At 57.6% G+C, this 17,608-nt stretch overlaps 2 protein-coding genes and 1 long non-coding RNA gene across 4 annotated transcripts; 1 reads left to right on the forward strand and 2 right to left on the reverse strand.

Moving 5' to 3' along the window:
* Positions 1-1,360: 1,360 nt before the first annotated feature.
* On the forward strand, positions 1,361-7,735 carry RETSAT (retinol saturase). The gene is made up of 12 exons (XM_062596886.1): positions 1,361-1,532; positions 2,719-2,901; positions 3,754-3,995; positions 4,133-4,334; positions 4,408-4,605; positions 4,778-4,897; positions 5,282-5,420; positions 5,528-5,637; positions 5,934-6,100; positions 7,047-7,206; positions 7,290-7,491; positions 7,685-7,735. The coding sequence occupies exons 1-11, from the start codon at positions 1,361-1,363 to the stop codon at positions 7,433-7,435; spliced, it is 1,839 nt and encodes a 612-aa protein (XP_062452870.1). The 3' UTR covers positions 7,436-7,491; positions 7,685-7,735.
* A 299-nt stretch (positions 7,736-8,034) lies between these two features.
* LOC134151964 (uncharacterized) lies at positions 8,035-10,202 on the reverse strand. Its single transcript, XR_009960932.1, has 3 exons — positions 9,894-10,202; positions 8,709-9,514; positions 8,035-8,326 (listed from the first exon to the last, which is right to left on the reverse strand). It is a non-coding gene; the product is annotated as an uncharacterized LOC134151964 (long non-coding RNA).
* Positions 10,203-10,654: 452 nt separating this feature from the next.
* Positions 10,655-17,469, reverse strand: TGOLN2 (trans-golgi network protein 2). 2 transcript variants are annotated; one of them, XR_009960949.1, is made up of 5 exons: positions 17,369-17,469; positions 15,559-17,018; positions 14,740-14,823; positions 12,945-13,788; positions 10,655-12,419 (listed from the first exon to the last, which is right to left on the reverse strand). XR_009960949.1 is itself a non-coding variant. In XM_062596973.1 (4 exons), exons 1-4 carry the CDS (start codon positions 17,421-17,423, stop codon positions 13,783-13,785), a joined length of 1,605 nt encoding a protein of 534 aa, XP_062452957.1. In that variant the 5' UTR covers positions 17,424-17,469; the 3' UTR covers positions 10,655-13,782. The 2 variants fall into 2 exon arrangements, 1 of the variants encoding a protein (XP_062452957.1); XM_062596973.1 differs by having other exon boundaries at positions 10,655-13,788.
* Between the last annotated feature and the right edge of the window lie 139 nt (positions 17,470-17,608).

The following is a 17,608-nucleotide window of genomic DNA, read 5'->3' on the forward strand; positions in this document are numbered from 1 at the left end:
CGCGCCTCCCTTTCCCAGGAGTCCCCGCGCGTGGTGTGTGGGGGGGGGGGGGCGCGCCTCGCGGTGAGGCGGCCTCAAACTACAGTGCCCAGGATCCCCCGCGCGGGGCGGCCGACGGCGGGCGAGGAGGGACAAGCCGCAGAGAAAGCGGAACGTTCCACCGCCCCCCTACCCGAGGTTCTGCTGTGCGGGGGAGGCAGCGCCCGGCGCTGGTGCCCAGTGCAGTGCCCGTGCCCAGTGCAGTGCCCAGTGCCGTGCCCGTGCCCATGCTGCAGTGCCAGTGCAGTGCCTGTGCCCAGGCCACAGTGCCCTGTGCAGTGCCCAGTGCCCGTGCCCAGTGCAGTGCCCAGTGCCGTGCCCGTGCCCATGCTGCAGTGCCAGTGCAGTGCCTGTGCCCAGGCCACAGTGCCCTGTGCAGTGCCCAGTGCCCGTGCCCAATGCAGTGCCCAGTGCCGTGCCCGTGCCCATGCTGCAGTGCCAGTGCAGTGCCTGTGCCTAGTGCCGTGCCCAGGGCTGTGCCCGTGCCCATGCTGCAGTGCCAGTGCAGTGCCTGTGCCCAGGCCACAGTGCCCTGTGCAGTGCCCAGTGCCAGTGCCCGTGCCCAGTGCAGTGCCCAGTGCCGTGCCCGTGCCCATGCTGCAGTGCCAGTGCAGTGCCTGTGCCTAGTGCCATGCCCAGGGCTGTGCCCGTGCCCATGCTGCAGTGCCAGTGCAGTGCCTGTGCCCAGGCCGCAGTGCCCTGTGCAGTGCCCAGTGCCAGTGCCCGTGCCCAGGCCACAGTGCGCAGCGCAATGCCCGGTGCAATGCCTGTGCCCAAGCCCAGTGCCCAGTGCAATGCCCGGTGCAATGCCCACGCCCTAGCTGTAGTGCCCAGTGCTCACGCCAGTGCCCGGGCTGGAGAGCCCAGCACAGTTGCTGTTGCCCGGCTGCAGCGCCCAGTGCCCATGCCAGTGCCCAGGATGCAGCGCCTAGCGCCGTGCCCAAAACACAGCGCCCGTGCCCAGGCTGCAGAGTTCGGTGCCCATGCCAATGCCCAGGCTGAAGTGCCCAGTGCCTGCACCCAGGCTGCAGCACCCAGCGCAGTCCTCAGTGCAGTGCCCGAGACGTAGTGCCTGTGCCCAGGCTGCAGCGCCCAGTGCCATGCCCAGTGCCCAGGCCGCAGCGCCCAGTGCAACGCGTGGCACCAGCGCCCGGGGCCTGGCTGCAGCGCCCAGCAGCTGGGCGGCAGCGTGGGTGCAGCGCCCGGGGCGCAGTGCCAGCCGGGCGGCCAGCCGGGGCGGAGCGGAGCCGAGCCGAGGGGAGGAGCGGGGCCCGGCGGCGGGCTCCCTGGCAGGGCACTGTCTGCAGAAGCTCGCAGCGCCATGTGGCTCTCCGTGCTCCTCTTCCTCGCCCTCCTCCTCCTCCTCCTCCTCCTGCTGGCCCGACGGGGCCTGGGGGCCGCAGGCTCCGCCAACCCCTTCGCCACCGATGCCAGGCGCAGGCCGGCCCCGCTCGTCACCGACAAGGCGGCCCGCAGGAAGCTCCTCAAAGCAGGTAGCCCCCAGTGCCGGGGGGGGCTCGGCCGGTGCCCCCGGCCCGTAGCCGGCACCCCCGTATCCCCCATCCTGCACCCTGCACTCCGTATCCCTCATCCCACATCTGGCACCTTGCACCCCCATATCCCCCATCCTGCACCCCGTATCCGGCACCCTGCACCCCCGTATCCCCGATCTCGCACCCTGCACCCTGTATCCCTTATCTCACATCTGGCACCCTGCACCCCCATATCCTCCATCCCACATCCCATATCCGGCACCCTGTACCCCTGCATCCTCCAACCCGCACCCTGCATCCCCATATCCCCCATCCTGCACCCTGCACCCCGTATCCCTTATCCCACATCTGACACCCTGCACCCTCATATCCCCCATCCCGCATCCCGTATCCGGCACCCTGCACCCCCATATCCCCCATCCCGCATCCCATATCCAGCACCGTGTACCCCTGCATCCTCCAACCCGCACCCTGCACCCCCGTATCCCTCATCCCGTATCCGGCACCCCGCACCCCTGTATCCTCCATCCCACACCCTGCACCCCCATATTCCCCATCCCGCATCCCGTATCCCACACCCTGCATTCCCGTATCCCCCATCCCCCATCCCATATCTGGCACCCTGCACCCCCATATCTCCCATCCCGCATCCCATATCTGGCACCCCACAGCCCGAATCCAACATCGTGCACCTGGCACCCTGCATCCCATATCCCGCACACCGTATCCCATCTCCTGCTCCCCTGTTTCCTGCGCCCCCTCTTCCCATATCCTGTATCCCATTCCCGCTGTGTCCTGCATCCCCCATATCCCACACCCAGTATCCTGCACCCCCTACCCCCACCCTGCACCCCATATCCTGCACCACCAATCCCCCACCCTGCACCGTGCACCCTATATCCCGCACCCACTCTCCCCTATCTCTCACCGTGCACCCTATATCCCTCTCCCTGTATCCTCCATCTGGCACTGTGCACCCTGTATCCTGCACCCCCCAATCCTCCATCCTGCACCCCATATCTCACACCCACTCTCCCCTATCTCGCACCATGCACCCTGTATCCCCCATGCTGGACCATGCACCCCACATCCCGCACCCCATATCCCGCATCCCGCCCTCTGCCGGGCTGCGGCAGCGATGGGGAAGCAACAAATCGGGCCGCCGCTGAGGCCGCCACCGGCGCAGTTTTTTCGGCAGAGCGGGTGCCGCCGAGGCTGGACGCTGTGGTGGTGGGCAGCGGCATCGGGGGGCTGGCGGCCGCGGCGCTGCTGGCCAAGGCGGGCAAGCGGGTGCTGGTGCTGGAGCAGCACGGCAAGCTGGGCGGCTGCTGCCACACTTTCAGCGAGAAGGGCTATGAGTTCGACGTGGGTAAGGCCGCCCGGCTCCCGATTCCCCCTGATTTTTCCCTATTTTTGCCCCCCTACCACCACTCCAGGCACCGTGTTGGCACCTGCCAGCGCTCACCCATCCCCGAGACAAAGTCTCTCCCAGTGCCACAGTTAATATTTTACTGCGGTGCCGGTGAGGGTTTTTTTTTAGAGCAAAGCGGAACAGCGTTCCTAAAATCCGCAGGAAAAAAAGCAGCCCGGGCTTTTGTGGCCAGCCGGGGGCTGTGTAAACACATAAATATAAATACATATGAGAAAAAAAGTGTATATATATATATATATATATATGCACATGAGAAGCAGGCACCCGCGTGAGGCAGGAGCGCACCTCTGCGCGTTGCCAGCTGCTCTTTCCCTGCTGTTGCCTTTGCCCTTAAGCCAGAACCACGGGAAATTGGGTGGGAAAAACCTGCTCCGGGCTTGGCAGTGCCACGGCGGTGGGGTTGGGCGGATGATTTCCACGGGGGACTAGTCCCGTGGGGGGCGAGCCCAATGGAGGGCGATTCCCATGGGGGGTGATTCCCACGGGGTGATTCCCATAGCAGGTGATTCCCACAGGGGGTGATTCCCATGGGAGGCAGGGGCGATTCCCATGGGAAGTGATTCCCGTAGGGGGCAATTCCCCTTGGTGGGGGGGGGTGACTCCCACGGGAGGCAATTCCCACAGTGGAGGAGGGGGTGGGCAATTCCTGCAGGGGGCAATTCCCACGGTGTGGGGGGGTGATCTCCATGGGAAGCGGGGGGGGGAGAAATTCCCACGGAGGGGGGAGGGGAAATTCCCACCACGGCGGGGTGTGGAGGGGGGCGAGCCCCGAGCCTGACGCTTCTCCAGGGATCCACTACGTGGGGCAGATGGCCGAGGGCTCGGCGCTGCGCTTCCTCGTGGACCAGCTCACGGAGGGGCAGCTGGAGTGGGCGCCGCTGCCGGGCGCCTTCGACGCCGTGGTGCTGGGCGAGCCGGGCGCGGGGCGCACCTACCGCCTGCACGCCGGCGAGCGCCGCTACTTCGACGCCTTGAAGCGGCAGTTCCCGCGCGAGGCGGCCGCTGTCGACGCCTTCGAGCGGCTCCTGAAGGTAGCGCCGGCACGGGAACCTTCCGTGGGAATTTCCTGAGGGAATTTCCCGTGCCGTTCGCTCTTCCCCGCGCCGGCCGTTCTTCCGGCGCTCGCTCCCGCTCGCTCCCGCGCGCTCGCTCTCTCCGTCTCCCGCAGAGCGCCGGCAGGGATGTGCCGCTGCTGGCGGTTTTGAAGATGCTGCCGCCGCTGCTCGCCCGGTTGCTCTGCCGCTCGGGGCTGCTGAGGCGCCTGAGCCCCTTCTGCCGCCTGGCGTCCCGCAGCCTCCGGGAGGTGGTGGAGGGGCTCACGGCGGACGGCGAGCTGCGGGCCGTGCTCAGCTACCTCTACCCCACCTACGGTAGGGGCCCGGCGAAAGGGCGGCGCTTTAAAATGAAGGAGAAAAGGGAAAATAAAGGAAATAAACCTCGCAGGGGTGCTGCCGTCGCGGGCCAGCTTCTCCATGCACGCCATCCTGGTGAACCATTTCCTCGCCGGCGCCTGGTACCCGCGGGGGGGAGCCAGCGAAATCGCCTTCCACACCATCGCCGTCATCCAAGGGGCCGGCGGCGCCGTGCTGGGCCGGGCGCCCGTGAGCCGCATCCTGCTGGACGCGGAGGGCAAAGCTTGCGGTGAGCCCCCGGGACGGGGCGGTTCCGCCTGCCGCTGCGCCGGCGTCGCCGAGCATCCCGGGCGATTCGCATCCTGGGCGATTCGCATCCTTTTTCCTTTTTATTTCATTTATTTTTAATTTGGGGGGCTTTTCTTTTTTTGCTTTTCCTCTTTTCCTCCTCCTCCTCCCAGGCGTGAGCGTCAAGAAAGGGGAAGACGCCGTGAACATCTTCGCGCCCGTGGTCATCTCGGATGCCGGGATATTCAACACCTACGAGCGGCTGCTGCCAGCGGAGGCGCGGGCTTTGCCGGGTAAACCAGCGCTGGGAAGCGCCCGCTCGCGTTAAGCCTTCCCGCCGGCCGGCTCCCGGGAACGCGGAGCCCCGGCGCTGGTGCCGCCGTGGGCACGAACCGCGCGGCCAACTCGAGCTTGTGCAGGAAAATTAAAAGAAAAAAAAATCAAGCCGGAGCACCCCGAGCCTCCGCTCAACACAGAGTTTAGCAACATTTTCCCGGTGATTTGGCAAATTTTTCCTGCTTTTTTTTTTTTTTTTTTGTCAAGCCGTGGCTGTCCGGAGAAAGGGGACAACGGAGCTCGAACGAGACTCGAGTTGGAGAAAGAAGGTGCCGCTTCTCCGTAGCCGGCAACCAGCCGGAAAAACGTTGCTTTTCCTTCTCATTTCGCCCACGCTGCAGAGATCCAGTCACAGCTCCGCCTGGTGAAGCACGGCGAAGGCGGCTTCTCTGTCTTCGTGGGTCTCAAGGGCACCAACGAAGAGCTGGGGCTGGAGTCCACTAATTATTTCATCTTCCCAGGCAACGACCTGGATGAAGCGTAAGGAGTCCTCCAAGCTCCTCGGCCCGGTATCCAATAGCCAGATAACGCCGGCTCAACCCCTTCGGCAAACCTTCCTGGCAAGTTTTCCCGGCGTCTCTCGGCAGGATGAAGCGTTACCTGGCTTATTCCAGGGAGGAGGCTGCGGAGAACATCCCTCTCCTCTTCGTTACCTGCCCGTCGGCCAAAGATCCCACCTGGGAGATGAGACACCCGGGTAAAGCCGAGAAGCTCTCGCTGGCTCGGATGATGGTAGTTTACTGGGGTGGGGGGAAGCTTCTCCTAAGGAAGCCATGGGCAAATCCCACCCGGTATTTTTGCAAATGGGGGGGGGGGGGGGGCGAACGCAAGGAGAAGAGCTCCCACCGAATAACTAGCCCGAGGGTGCTGGACCACAAAGAGCAGCAGCGATGAATGTGGGCACAAGCGACCGCGTGGGAGGGTTGGGTTGGAGGAGGGCATCAAGGCGGGCGGAGAGGGAGCCGGTGACCGCGGCGCCTCCTCTCGCCGCAGGTAAATCCACGCTGGCCATCGTGACGTTCGCCAAGTACGAGTGGTTCAAGGAGTGGAAGGATGAGCCGGTCCACAAGCGGGGGGACGGTTACGAGAAGGTGAAGCAAGCCTTCGTGGATGCCATCATGAGGACCGTCTTCAAGCTCTACCCTCGCATCGAAGACCGGGTGAGCCGAGGCGGCGTTGGCGGCTCCGCAGCCTCGTCTCCTGCCTCCGAGCCGGGTCCCATCTGCCCAGCTCGGCCCCGTGGATGAGGTCTGGTGGGGCAAACAGGTGCCCAGCTGATCACGCGTGGTGCAAGGAGACTATCTCAGAATGACGTCCAGGTCCCAGGAGACCATCCTGGGACCAGAGACAGTCCCAGGGCTCTGCAAGGCAACATGTCCTGGCCAAAAGCAGCCCTATCCTGCAAAAACAGGCTTCCTGGAGCATGGAGGGACACCTCCCCATCCTCCATCCCAGGAGACCATCCTGGGACCTGAGGTAGCCTCAGGGCTGTGCGATGCAGCACATCTCAGCAAAGATCAGCCCTATCCCATGAAAACAGGCCTCCGAGCACAGTGGGATATTCCGTGCCCTCAGTCCTAGGAGACCATCCAGGACTGCATCCAGGTCCCAAGAGACCACCCCGGGGCCATGTTCAGGTCTTAGTAAGCCATCTTGGGATAATATCCAGGTCCCAGGAGACCATCTCAGGATGATGTCCAGGTCCCAAGAGGCCATCCTGGGACCACATCTAGGTTCCAGGAGACCATCTTAGAATGACATTCAGTTCCCAGGAGACCACCCTTGGACCATGTCTAGGTTCCAGGAAACCATCCTAGGACGACATCTAGGTCCCAGGAGGCCACCCTGGGAACCACACTTGGGTCCCAGGAGGCCATGCTGGGATGAGGTCTGAGTCTCAGCAGACCATCCTGGGACAATGTCCAAGTCCCAGGAGACCATGCCAGGATGATGTCCAAGCCCCAGGAGACCAACCTGGGAGCAGAGACAACTCCAGGGCTCTGCGGGGCGCCTCGTCCCGGCCGAGACCAGCTACATCCTGCAAAAACAGGCCCTCTTGCCCCACGCAGACCCCCTTGTCGGTCCGTTCCCCCCTCTCCTCTGCAGATCGAGTACCTTTCCGGCGGGACGCCGCTCACCAACCAGCACTACATCGGCAGCGCCCGGGGCGAGATCTACGGGGCAGAGCAGGACACGAGCCGCCTGCAAGCCGAGGCCATCGCCGCGCTGCGGGCTCGCACGGCCGTGCCCAACCTCTACCTGACGGGTAACGGCGGTGGTGGGAAAAGGGGACCGGCAACGGGCTTCGGGGCCGGGGAACCAACCCTGCTCAGCGCTGGCTGCCCACAGGGCAGGACGTGTGTCTCGGCGGCTTCGCGGGAGCCCTACAAGGCGCCATGTTGTGCGGCAGCGCCGTGCTGGGGCGCAACCTCTACGTGGACGTGGAGCGGCTCCGGAAGCGCTCGGCACGCGCCGGCTCCGAGAAGGGCGAATGAAGGGGTCAAGGCCGGAGTCTCCTTCCTGGGCTTCGGCAGGCGGCCGAGTTCAACGGGTCAGTGGAGCGAGCGGCTCCTTCCTCCGCGAGAGTGGATTGAGCTAAGCCCGCTTTGCGGCTATTTTAAGGGCGAGCGGGGCGTTAAGCCGGCCTCGGATGCAGCCCGGGCGGCCGCCACCAGTGCAGAGCTCCGCTCCTTCAGGAATGATAATAATAATAAAAAAGTAATAATAATACTTTTTGCCCGCAGAGGAAAGCTTGGGAAGAGCATCAAAGCCAGCTGGCGCTGGGAAGGGAAGCACGTGAAAGTGGAAATAATAAAAAAAATAAGCAGTGTGATACGCAAGTTGTGTCTCATGACGGGGGAATCAGCAGGGCCGGGGACAGGCTGGCGCCCGGCGAAGGGGAGCTGCGCGGGCTGCTCTTTCGGGGAGGAACCGTTGCAAAAACTGCAAACAGCAGCTGCAAACCGGCACTGCATTAAAAAAAATAATAATAACCTGCAGTGGGGACGAGCACGAGGCGCTCTCGTAAACTCTGCAGATGTTATGCAAACGAAACCCACGCCAGAAAGCGAGCGCGAATGAGTCACGGCATTTATTTCCTTGCATAAGAGGGCTCTGCCGCGGTTCAGGGTGCAGCCACAGAGCCCGGGGCCATCCCTCAGCGCAGGTGAGCCAGAGAAACCACAGCCCGGTGCAACCAGCACCCGCTGACGCCTTGAATTGCCAAGTGAAGGAGAAAAAGCTCCCAAAGAGCAGGGTCGGTCCATGGGCGGCCGACGCGTCCCGGCGCCGCAATGCGGAGGCGGCTCTGGTCGAGACGAAACACGTCCTCGGGGCGCTCCGGTCTTTCTGCAGCACTTTGCCGACCTCGGCCTCTCCCTCCGCTCCTGGAAAGCGGATCCGAGAATTACGTGGTATAAACAACCACGGGCAAACGCCGTCCCGCCCGGCTGGATCGCTTGCGGTCCGCTCCTTCCCCTGTCACGGTACGCCGGAGCGAACTTCCCCTCCGATATCTGATTTAAGCAAACAGTGCAGAGGGGAGCGGCAGCCCCCGGCCACACGCAGCTCTGGCGACGGGGGAGCTTATCCTGCTTTCTCCTCCCGTTTTCTCCTGTGAAAGAGCTCTGAACTCGCAAACACAATCTAATCAATTTGGGGTTTTTATCTAAACCAACCGGCGCAAGGCTCCGGGCTGTGGACTTTTGTCTCGCAGGGGAAAAGCCGTTGTATTTACCTGCCCAGTGCCCTGCCCAGAATTAAAATCACCTGGAGCTCGAGCTGTTTGCTCCTGGGGCTGCTCCTCCGCTTAAATATTCGAGGCTTTATAAACACCAGCACAACTCGGCAGCCTGCAAGACTCCTAGCTAACTCGGGGACCCAACGCGGAGGCCGGGGAAGGGATTCGGGGACTCTTGCTCAGGGCAGTCCTCCGAGTTCGTGGCCGATCACTGGGCCTTGGTGGCCTTCCGCCGTCCGTTTGGCGACGGGAGAGCGAAGGAGCTCCAGCTGGGATGCGAAGGGAGTGAGTGGACGCGTCGGGGCACCTCAGAGCCTGCCAGGTGCATTCGCTTCTCTCCTCCTCATCTCTTTGGTACTAAGAATAAGCCCAAGAGCCAAACCAGTAATAAGGCCGAGCCCTAAACGCTTCTACACGGGACATCCCCGGGCTGCGAGACAGCGGTCCAGAACCTCAGAGCGCCACAAAAGCGCTCGAAGGGAGGCGAAGAGCTGCCTTTCCCCACGGACACCGAAGGGAGCCGCATCGGGCACCTTCCGCCTTCGCTCTGGGGCTGCCTTTCCCCACCCGGCGGCGCCGAGGTATTAAATCCGTGTGCCGACTCCACCCGGGAGAAACACTCCCGGTCACACCAGTATTGCTCAGCTTAGCCCCAGGCCATTCAGCTCCGATAAAAGCGCAGCCCTACCCAGCTCGGAGATAATTCAGGTTTCATTCTTTCACTCTACTTTTTATTTTTTTTCCTTCCCTCCTCAGTCTCCTGGGCTTTGAGTCACCGCAGAGCTCGTGCCACCGCCTCCCTTGCTCGAGGGACCTGCGGGGTCGCTCGCTCCACCTGTAGGAAGAGAACAGTTTTGAGACCTTTACAGCACTCTCAGATCAGGGTGGAATCGGGCGAGAGGTTTTGGGTTAATTCTCATCGATTTGGGAAGTCGACCCTAAGACACGGAGCAGAAGGGCACGCGCCGATCTCGCTAGGAGACTCAGCCGACTGCTCCGTCCGACAACCCTGTACGCAAAACCCGCCAGAGCGAACAGACGCGCTAAAACGTTCACTTTAACTTGCTCATTTCCATGCCGTTCTGCTCCCTGCCAAGCTCTCGGCAACACGGTCAACAGGAAAAACCGCAGCCCTCCCTTCTCCTAGCTCGGCATCCAGCCAAGTAGTGTCCAAGTGCATGAGCAGAGTTGGGGGGGAATTTTTCTCTTCTTACAGAAAAAAAGTGGAGGAAAGGAGGTTTCTCCCATGGAGGAAGCAGCAAACGCTATCCGGAAGCACCCTCGTCATCTGCTCTTTAGGGCGTCTCGGCAGTTATTTCCCTTTCCGCGGCCGACGGGGCAGCACCGGCAGGCAGAGCCCTGCCGCCCTCCAGCCTCCGCGGGGGCGGCGGGGGGAAGGAGGTCGAGGCAGCTCCGTGGTCCCCTGTCCATCCTGCAGGGATTACGCAGGCCTTGTGGGCATCCGGGCCGCATCCTGCTCCGAGAGCCGCCCTGTGGACGAGGAAAGAAAGACAAGGCAGTAGGATAAATCCACCAGCTGGCTGCGATCTCAGGAAGAGCAGCTCGAATACCTCGATAATGCCAGCTCTCAAATAATCTCATTCACTACCGCGCTTAAAAGGGACCCAAGCCGGTTAACAGGAAACTGGTTGTCAGGATAGGATGATCATGACACACGCTGGAGGCTTTTCAAATAAGCTCTTACCTAAAAGCTCTCCCAGCTTGTTTCAGCTGCAGGATTATCTGGTCACACTAGGACTCAGTCTAGCATCTGCAAAACCAAGCCCCGGAGCTCCTCAAAAGCCTTGAATGCAAATCACTCGGTTCAAAGAGGGTTTTTTTTAAATCTTTTTTTTTTTTTTTTTTTTTTTTTTTTTTTTTTTTTTTTTTTTGCACAAGGAGGAACTAACCAGTACCACTGTTCCCAGGTTTCAAAGCAGGTCAGGCAAAGAACACAAAAGAGGGACAAAAAAAATGGGTTTTAGATCCATTTATTGACTTCACCACACAAGAACAACAACAAAAAAGAAAAGTACAAAGAAATATAAAAATTGTGATCCTTCAAAGCAAGTTGCATTTCACTGCAGCAGGAAACAAACCATTCGGAGATTCAAACTGGCCGGGTAACCACCCTAAAAGGAGTGACGTTTGGCAAAAAAAAGAAAAAAAAAGAAAAAAAATGTACCGATGGATACCACCCATTTGAAAACATGTTGTGCCCAAAGGGAAAAAGTTACACAGACTACAGCTGGTTTGAAACATATTGCATAAAATTAAATACTGTTAAAGAAAAAAAAAAAACAAAATACAGAAATCATTCCCAGAAGTTTCACATAGTTCAGACAATTATAGCAACTGTTGCCAGAAATAAACTGTGCTCAGGAACTGCCGGCTGAGAGGAGAATTAGTTGGAGCCTTTCGGCTTTAGCAGGGGAACCAGGTTTCGGGGCATTTCGGGAGCCGCTTCCGCAGGTGGGGACCGCGCCAACGCTCTCGCGCTTGGAGCCGTCACAAGTAACGCCTGCCCGGGAGAGCTCAGCGAAAGCCGCCTTTGCCGGCCCCCGCGCGTTAAGCCGCCGAAGGAGCTCGCGGCTCGGCGGGGTGATCGGAGAGGCTCGGAGCAGCAGCCGCGACGACGGAGGCGCGATGGTCCTGCTAGCATGAGAGCTTGCTAAACCCGGCTGGCTGTTAACAGCTAACTGCGCTAGTAACGGCGGCGGGACTTCCGACGCAATTTGGAAACGGAAAGGGTTGGAAGTCACTCAAAAAAACTCTCTGGATATACATTATATATATTTTATATATATATATATATATACACACACACACACACACACATATATATATATATATAAAAGATAGAAATAAACCTCCAAAAACTATTTTCCAATTTTAAAAACAGGACCAAACAGGAAAACGGCAGATACAAACTCTAAGGATTCAGCAGTGAGCAGCTCAAAACCACATGGTGTTTCACATCTTTGAACACTCCCCCTCTACCACTATCATTAGGCTAAAACCGCTACATCCTGCCAAGGAATCAGCCGTACAACAGTCAGTCTCAGACTTATTTGGTATTGCGAAAACAGCGACGTCTCGTTTCGTGAGCTCCCATCCTTTTTGGAAGGCGTGTTTCCCTCAACAGCTACGTTCCCAGGCTTGCTCTCCTTTCTCTTCCCCCTACTTCGCGCTCCCGCTCTCCCACTCTCCAAAAGAGCTTTTGCAAGTCCTTTTAGCATCAGAAAAGTAAGGGAAATTAAGAGAACCTTGAAAGCTATTAAAAACCGGCAACTTTCTCCTATTCTCCCTCTGTGTTTGCTAACAGCTGGTCAAAGAAAGGTTTTAGTTTAAGAGAGTGTCAAGTCCTGCACGGAAACCGCCTCTTTTTTTTTCCCCTCTCCCTATGATTCTTCCCTCCTACAAGGAAACGAACCACGAGCGAGATACTTCCACATCTAGACAAGGAAACTTCTCTATCAAACGTGACTCCCTTTAGCACCCGTTACCGAGCGCCCATGACCTCCAGAAGGCCAGAGAGAGGCCAGCCTCGTGCCACAAGTCACTTTGGAGCGAGCTGAAGGGAAGTTAATGCTCAGCAACTCTCACCGGAGGACAGGATTCTTCCTGCGCAGTCAGTTGACAAGTGCACAGAGCAGGTGACTCGTGTACAGGTGGCACGAGAGGCAGGCGGGGACAGTTACCCGTGCGAAGAACCCCAAATGCATCACACCGATTTTATTCTGCCCGTGTTGGGAAAAAAAAAAAAAAAAAAAAAACAAAAGAATGAGCTGGGCAGGCACTTTACGCTCTCTTCCAATACATCTTGTCTCAGACAAACATCTTTGGAGTGGAACTACAAAAATACAAACAGGATTGCGGCTTCAAGTAATGAATCAACACGTTTTGCAGCCTTAAATATAGCTAGTGCTGGTATATCTTGAAGTGCTCCACAGTATTACCAAAATAACCAGCTCAGCAACAAGCAGCTGGTTATTCGTACGTTCAAACTATGTAAAACTTCTCAAAGCAGGGGGATCGCAGAGCCGTGGAGGAGCAGAAAGAGATCCTGCCAGGCATGCTGTAAGGCCTTTCACGCGCAGCCCGCGAAAGAAAGGAGACGTTTCTGCGCGCGGAACCACCGCAAGCACTGAAGCCGTTTCATCCGCCCCAAATGACATTTTACAACGCACAGCACTGCGATCTTTCAAGGCAAAGCCTGCTGCAACTTCACCACAGCAATTTGGCACAAAACTCAAGATGCCTACCTTGCCCTCTTTCACAGCATCAAACGCCAGCTGCTGGTTTTAGTGCAAATGTACGAACTCTAGGGATTGTGCAGAAGAAGACCCGCGCAGAGCCCAGCCTCCAAGATGCAGGTTAGGAAGCTTAAGCTGCACCCAAAGGGCTAAAGGGCAGCTGCAGCGCTTCCAAAGATGCGCACCACGGGGAGAACCTAGATGCCAACTAACATCGTCTTCATTACAGAGGAAAGAAAAAACAAAAAACAAAAAAACCCCAAAACCCAAACAAATTATCAAACCGGAGTCCTTGGCAGACAATTTACAAACTAGTGCAATCAGTCGTGTTAGGAACTTTAGCATCCAAATACAATGGACAGAAGGAGAAAGCGTCTATGTCTCAATTGAGACCGTGCTGGTTACAAAGACAGCTCTATAACTCTGAAAGGAGAATCAGATGGCTCATTTCGCAGGTAGATTGTTTTTTCACCCCAAAAAAGAGACGTCAGTACAGTAGATGGCAAACTCCACTTCATTTGGACACAAAAATTCTGTCAAGTGCTGGAAACTGGCTTTTCTTGGGTCACAGACCGGAAGCCAAAGCTGAAAACTAGTTCATCTTCATGCACTTGGGGAAAGGAGAAACACAGTTCAAGAAAGTGAGAAGTTTAACATTACCAAGGTGCAGGTGCCACACTAAAAGCATCTTCCCCTCTTCCAGCTCTCAGATCTGAACACGGCAGCACAGCTAGGATTCAAAGCGCTACAACCAGGAAGTCCATGGGTTTCCCAGCATTTTGCAATTTCATTGCAAGCCAAATTCTTTATTCCACACAGCAGAGCACAGACCATCCCTAAGAGGAATCTAGATCTAGAAAGGAATAAAAGAAAGGTTAAAACAATTTGAAAGCCCAGGGTAGCCTTTCATCCTTTTAACTCTGACAAAGCATCAGGGCTTCAGGGGGCTGTCTCTCTCTCTGATTAGCTCTGAAATCCAAATAATTTCTTTCCAATCGCTCCAGCTGCCTCAGAGACGAGTCAGGGGATTCCCAAGGGAAACACCAAAATATTGGCGAGACTAAACGGGAAGGTTCAAGCTGTTGGATCGTCTCTGCGGCACTCAAGCAGCTTCCCCAGCCAGGCACAGCAACAGCTCGGAGAGGAGAACCCAACTTCCAGTCCCAACGGTACGCTGGGGCCGCAGAGCTGACAAGGAGTTGAGGCCGATACCACCTCACTCGTGTTTTACGGACAAAATCATTTACAGCATTTCATAATGCCCACACAGGCTTCTGAAAAAGTGCAAGTTTCACCTTTAAGTGATTTTTTCTTGTTTTACTTTCTTTCCCTGCCCCTTCCTCATCTCAAAAAAAATAACCACAGATGCACCCAAATTCAGCAAACGAGAAAAGTTTCAGAGGAAGAAGAACCCTCTGAGCCCTACCATTCCCCTGCTAATATTTTTTTTTAACTGTCTCTTGAGTTGGTGACACAAACTGTTCTCAAACAAATCCGATTCACGTATTTCTGAGCTCGATGCTCATGAGCTTCTCTGCGTTTGCCCTCTCTTTCATCACTTCCCAGTGTTATTGCTCCCATTTTCTGACAAAAGCTCAAAACCTGCTTTCCAGGGTTAAGCACCTACGGGCTTGGTGACCGTTTTTACTGCGAGGGGCCAATGTATTTTGTTTGCTTCCCCGCGCTGGAAGGGCAAAGCACACCACTAGGCGATGCAGCCCTTTCAACCCCACTTCCACAGCTCCTGGGATTAGGCAGTCCCAGTTTCCTGTGCTGCTGAGAGGTGCCCCAGGGCAGCTCTTACCTTTTGATCCAGTCTCTGATAATCGCCAGACTTGGGCCTTCGAACAACTTTTGATCTTTTCCCTTCCAGGGCAAAAGCGATGATCTTTGGGGAGAGAGACAGAGAGAGAGAGAGGGGTGGGGACACTTGAACGGGATAATAAATAACCAGGTAACCTTCTTCTCACTCAGAGTCTGTCACGGGCCAAAGAAAAGCTTCACTTGCCTTCTTCTAATTACCATATTTGATTTGACAATATAAGACAATAAGATAGTTGCATCTTTTGAGCTGTGTTTCTCCACACACTACTGTTTAGAGACAAGCCCTGTGCAACCTGCTTCAGAAAACTTAGTGAGAAACTTGGGCTCATTTTACAGCTACTTCCTTTATCTCCTTTCTCAGCTCCATTGCTCCCAGCTGAAAATAGCCACTTCAGCTGAAGCCATCTAATTTCCACGGAGACCCGAACGCTTCCATAGTTACACCACCCTCTTGGGTCACCTCAGAACTGCTGAGACCAAGACTCACATTAACATTAACCAAATCCGTACTGCTCAGGAAGTGAGAGGCACCAGTGAAAAACAAAAGACAAAAATCAGAGCAGCGAAGCGAAGGGGACCTCACGGGTATTTCCCAAGCTGAAGTGCTGGCTGCAAAAGGAAGCTCCTAAACCGCACTAGATGTCTGCAGCTTGCGTAAAGAGAAGAGCTTCCTTTGCTGGGTAAGGAGGAGGCAGCAGCTGCTAAGAAGCGCTCTCCTGACCCATTTTTCCTTCTCTAGAGGTAACAGCAATAGAGCAACGTGGCCCCAGCCACACCTGGGGAAGACAGAGCCACTCACCTTTCGTTTGTTGTGATACGCAACGTATAACACAGCAATGATAATAGCTGTTGTCACCAGGTAGGCAAAGAAGTGGCTGCTCTCTGACTTGGCCTTGGGAAGAGCAGCAGGAACGCTCTTCTTTCCCACCTTGTCGCCCAGTTTAACCTCGCGCTCGTCCTGCTGGGAGTCACCTCCATCCTCTGGAAAGCCTCCACTCTCCGGCGACACTTTGGAGGTGGCTTTACTTTCGGCCGAGGGTGAAGCCAATTGTGTTGATCCTTTCTGAACTCCCGACGAACTTTGCTCATCAGCTTGGTTCCTGCCACCCTGGCTATTGGCTTCGTTCTTGCTTGCTTCGTTCTGGCCCTTGGTCTTGGTTTCGCTGTTGTCACTCTGGCCGTTGCCCTGGCTCCCGCTGTTGGTGCTCTGGCTGGCACCACTCTGGCCATTGCCCTGGCTCCCACCGTTGCCACTCTGGCTGGTGCCCTGGCTCCCACCGTTGGTGCTCTGCTCATCGGTCTTGTTCTCATTGCTGTCATTCTGGCCATTGCCCTGGCTCCCACCGTTGCCACTGCTCCCGCTGTTAGTGCTCTGGCCGTTGCCACTGTGGCCAGTGCCCTGGCTCCTGCTGTTGCCACTCTGGCCATTGCCCTGGCTCCCACCGTTGCCACTCTGGCCATTGCCCTGGCTCACGCTGTTAGTGCTCTGGCCATTGCCACTCTGGCGGTTGCCCTGGCTCCCACCGTTGCCACTCTGGCCATTGCCCTGGCTCACGCTGTTAGTGCTCTGGCCGTTGCCACTCTGGCGGTTGCCCTGGCTCCCACCGTTGCCACTCTGGCCATTGCCCTGGCTCACGCTGTTAGTGCTCTGGCCATTGCCACTCTGGCGGTTGCCCTGGCTCCCACCGTTGCCACTCTGGCCATTGCCACTCTGGCCGGTGCCCTGGCTCCCACCATTGCCGTTCTGGTCGTTGCCCTGGCTCCCACCATTGCCGTTCTGGTCATCAGTCTCGTTCTCATTGCTGTCATTCTGTGTGTTGCCCTGGCTCCTGCTGTTGTCATTCTGGTCACCGTCATCGTTGTCCTCGTCAGCCTGGCCGTTGGTGTGGCTCTTGTCGCTGCTGCCCTGGCCACCTCCCTGAGTCTGGGTGGTGCTGCCCTGACCACCACCTTGGTTCTTGTTATTGTTGTTGTTATCAGTGTCTTGGCTCCCGCCGTTGGCGCTGTTCTGGTCAGTTGTATCTTTTGCCTTCTGATCTGAGTCCTTCCGCTCTGTTTCACCAGTGGTCCCTGCACCACCAGATGAAGATGGTTGAGGGCTCTCTGACTTTTCTTTACTTTCTTCGGTAGCTTCAAGGCTCCTGTTTAGATTGTTATCTGTGGTATCATGCCCAGCTGCTGCTCCAGAGCCGGGGGATGCTCCGGCGTTGCTGGAGGAGACTGATGGTGATCCTGGTTGTTTCGGGGCCGACCCTGCATCTGTCAACACAAACAGAGCTCTCGGTTATCACCTGCATTCGCGGGCAGCATAAGAAGCAACGGGGACGAGACCAGCACAGCCGCTCAAAGCGGCTCCCTGCCAAAAGCCAGGCCCGGCACTGTCGAAGTAATAATACTACTAACAAAAAAGCCTCTCCGGCAGGGGAAGAGCCAAAGCGGGGCGGAAGCAGGCGGCCTGGTGCCCTCAAGGAAGCGCTACGGCCGAAACGGCCTCTCGGCATCGACGGGCTCCCTTCCCCGCCCGCCCCTCCAGCCACGCTGCTGCACGGCGCCGCCAGCGGTCGCCCCCCCCCGCCCTTCCCGCTCCACGGCGGCCCCCGGCCCCTCACCTAGGACGTGGGCGACAGCGCAGAGCGCGGCGAGCAGCAGGAGCCGCAGCAGCATGGCGGCGCCCCACGCACCGCCCGGCGGCGCCGTCTACCGGCCCGCTCGCTTCCGCTTCCGGAATACACAGGTAAGGGCGGGAAGAGAGGCCAGCGTCACTTCCGGGCAAAGCGCTGGCGAGAGCGGAGTGGTAGCGGCACGGGGGAAGGTGGCGACAAGGGAAGGGGCGGGGCTGAGGGAGAACG

The sequence above is a fragment of the Rhea pennata genome, chromosome 28 (assembly GCF_028389875.1).
Source record: "Rhea pennata isolate bPtePen1 chromosome 28, bPtePen1.pri, whole genome shotgun sequence".
Classification (NCBI taxonomy): domain Eukaryota; kingdom Metazoa; phylum Chordata; class Aves; order Rheiformes; family Rheidae; genus Rhea; species Rhea pennata.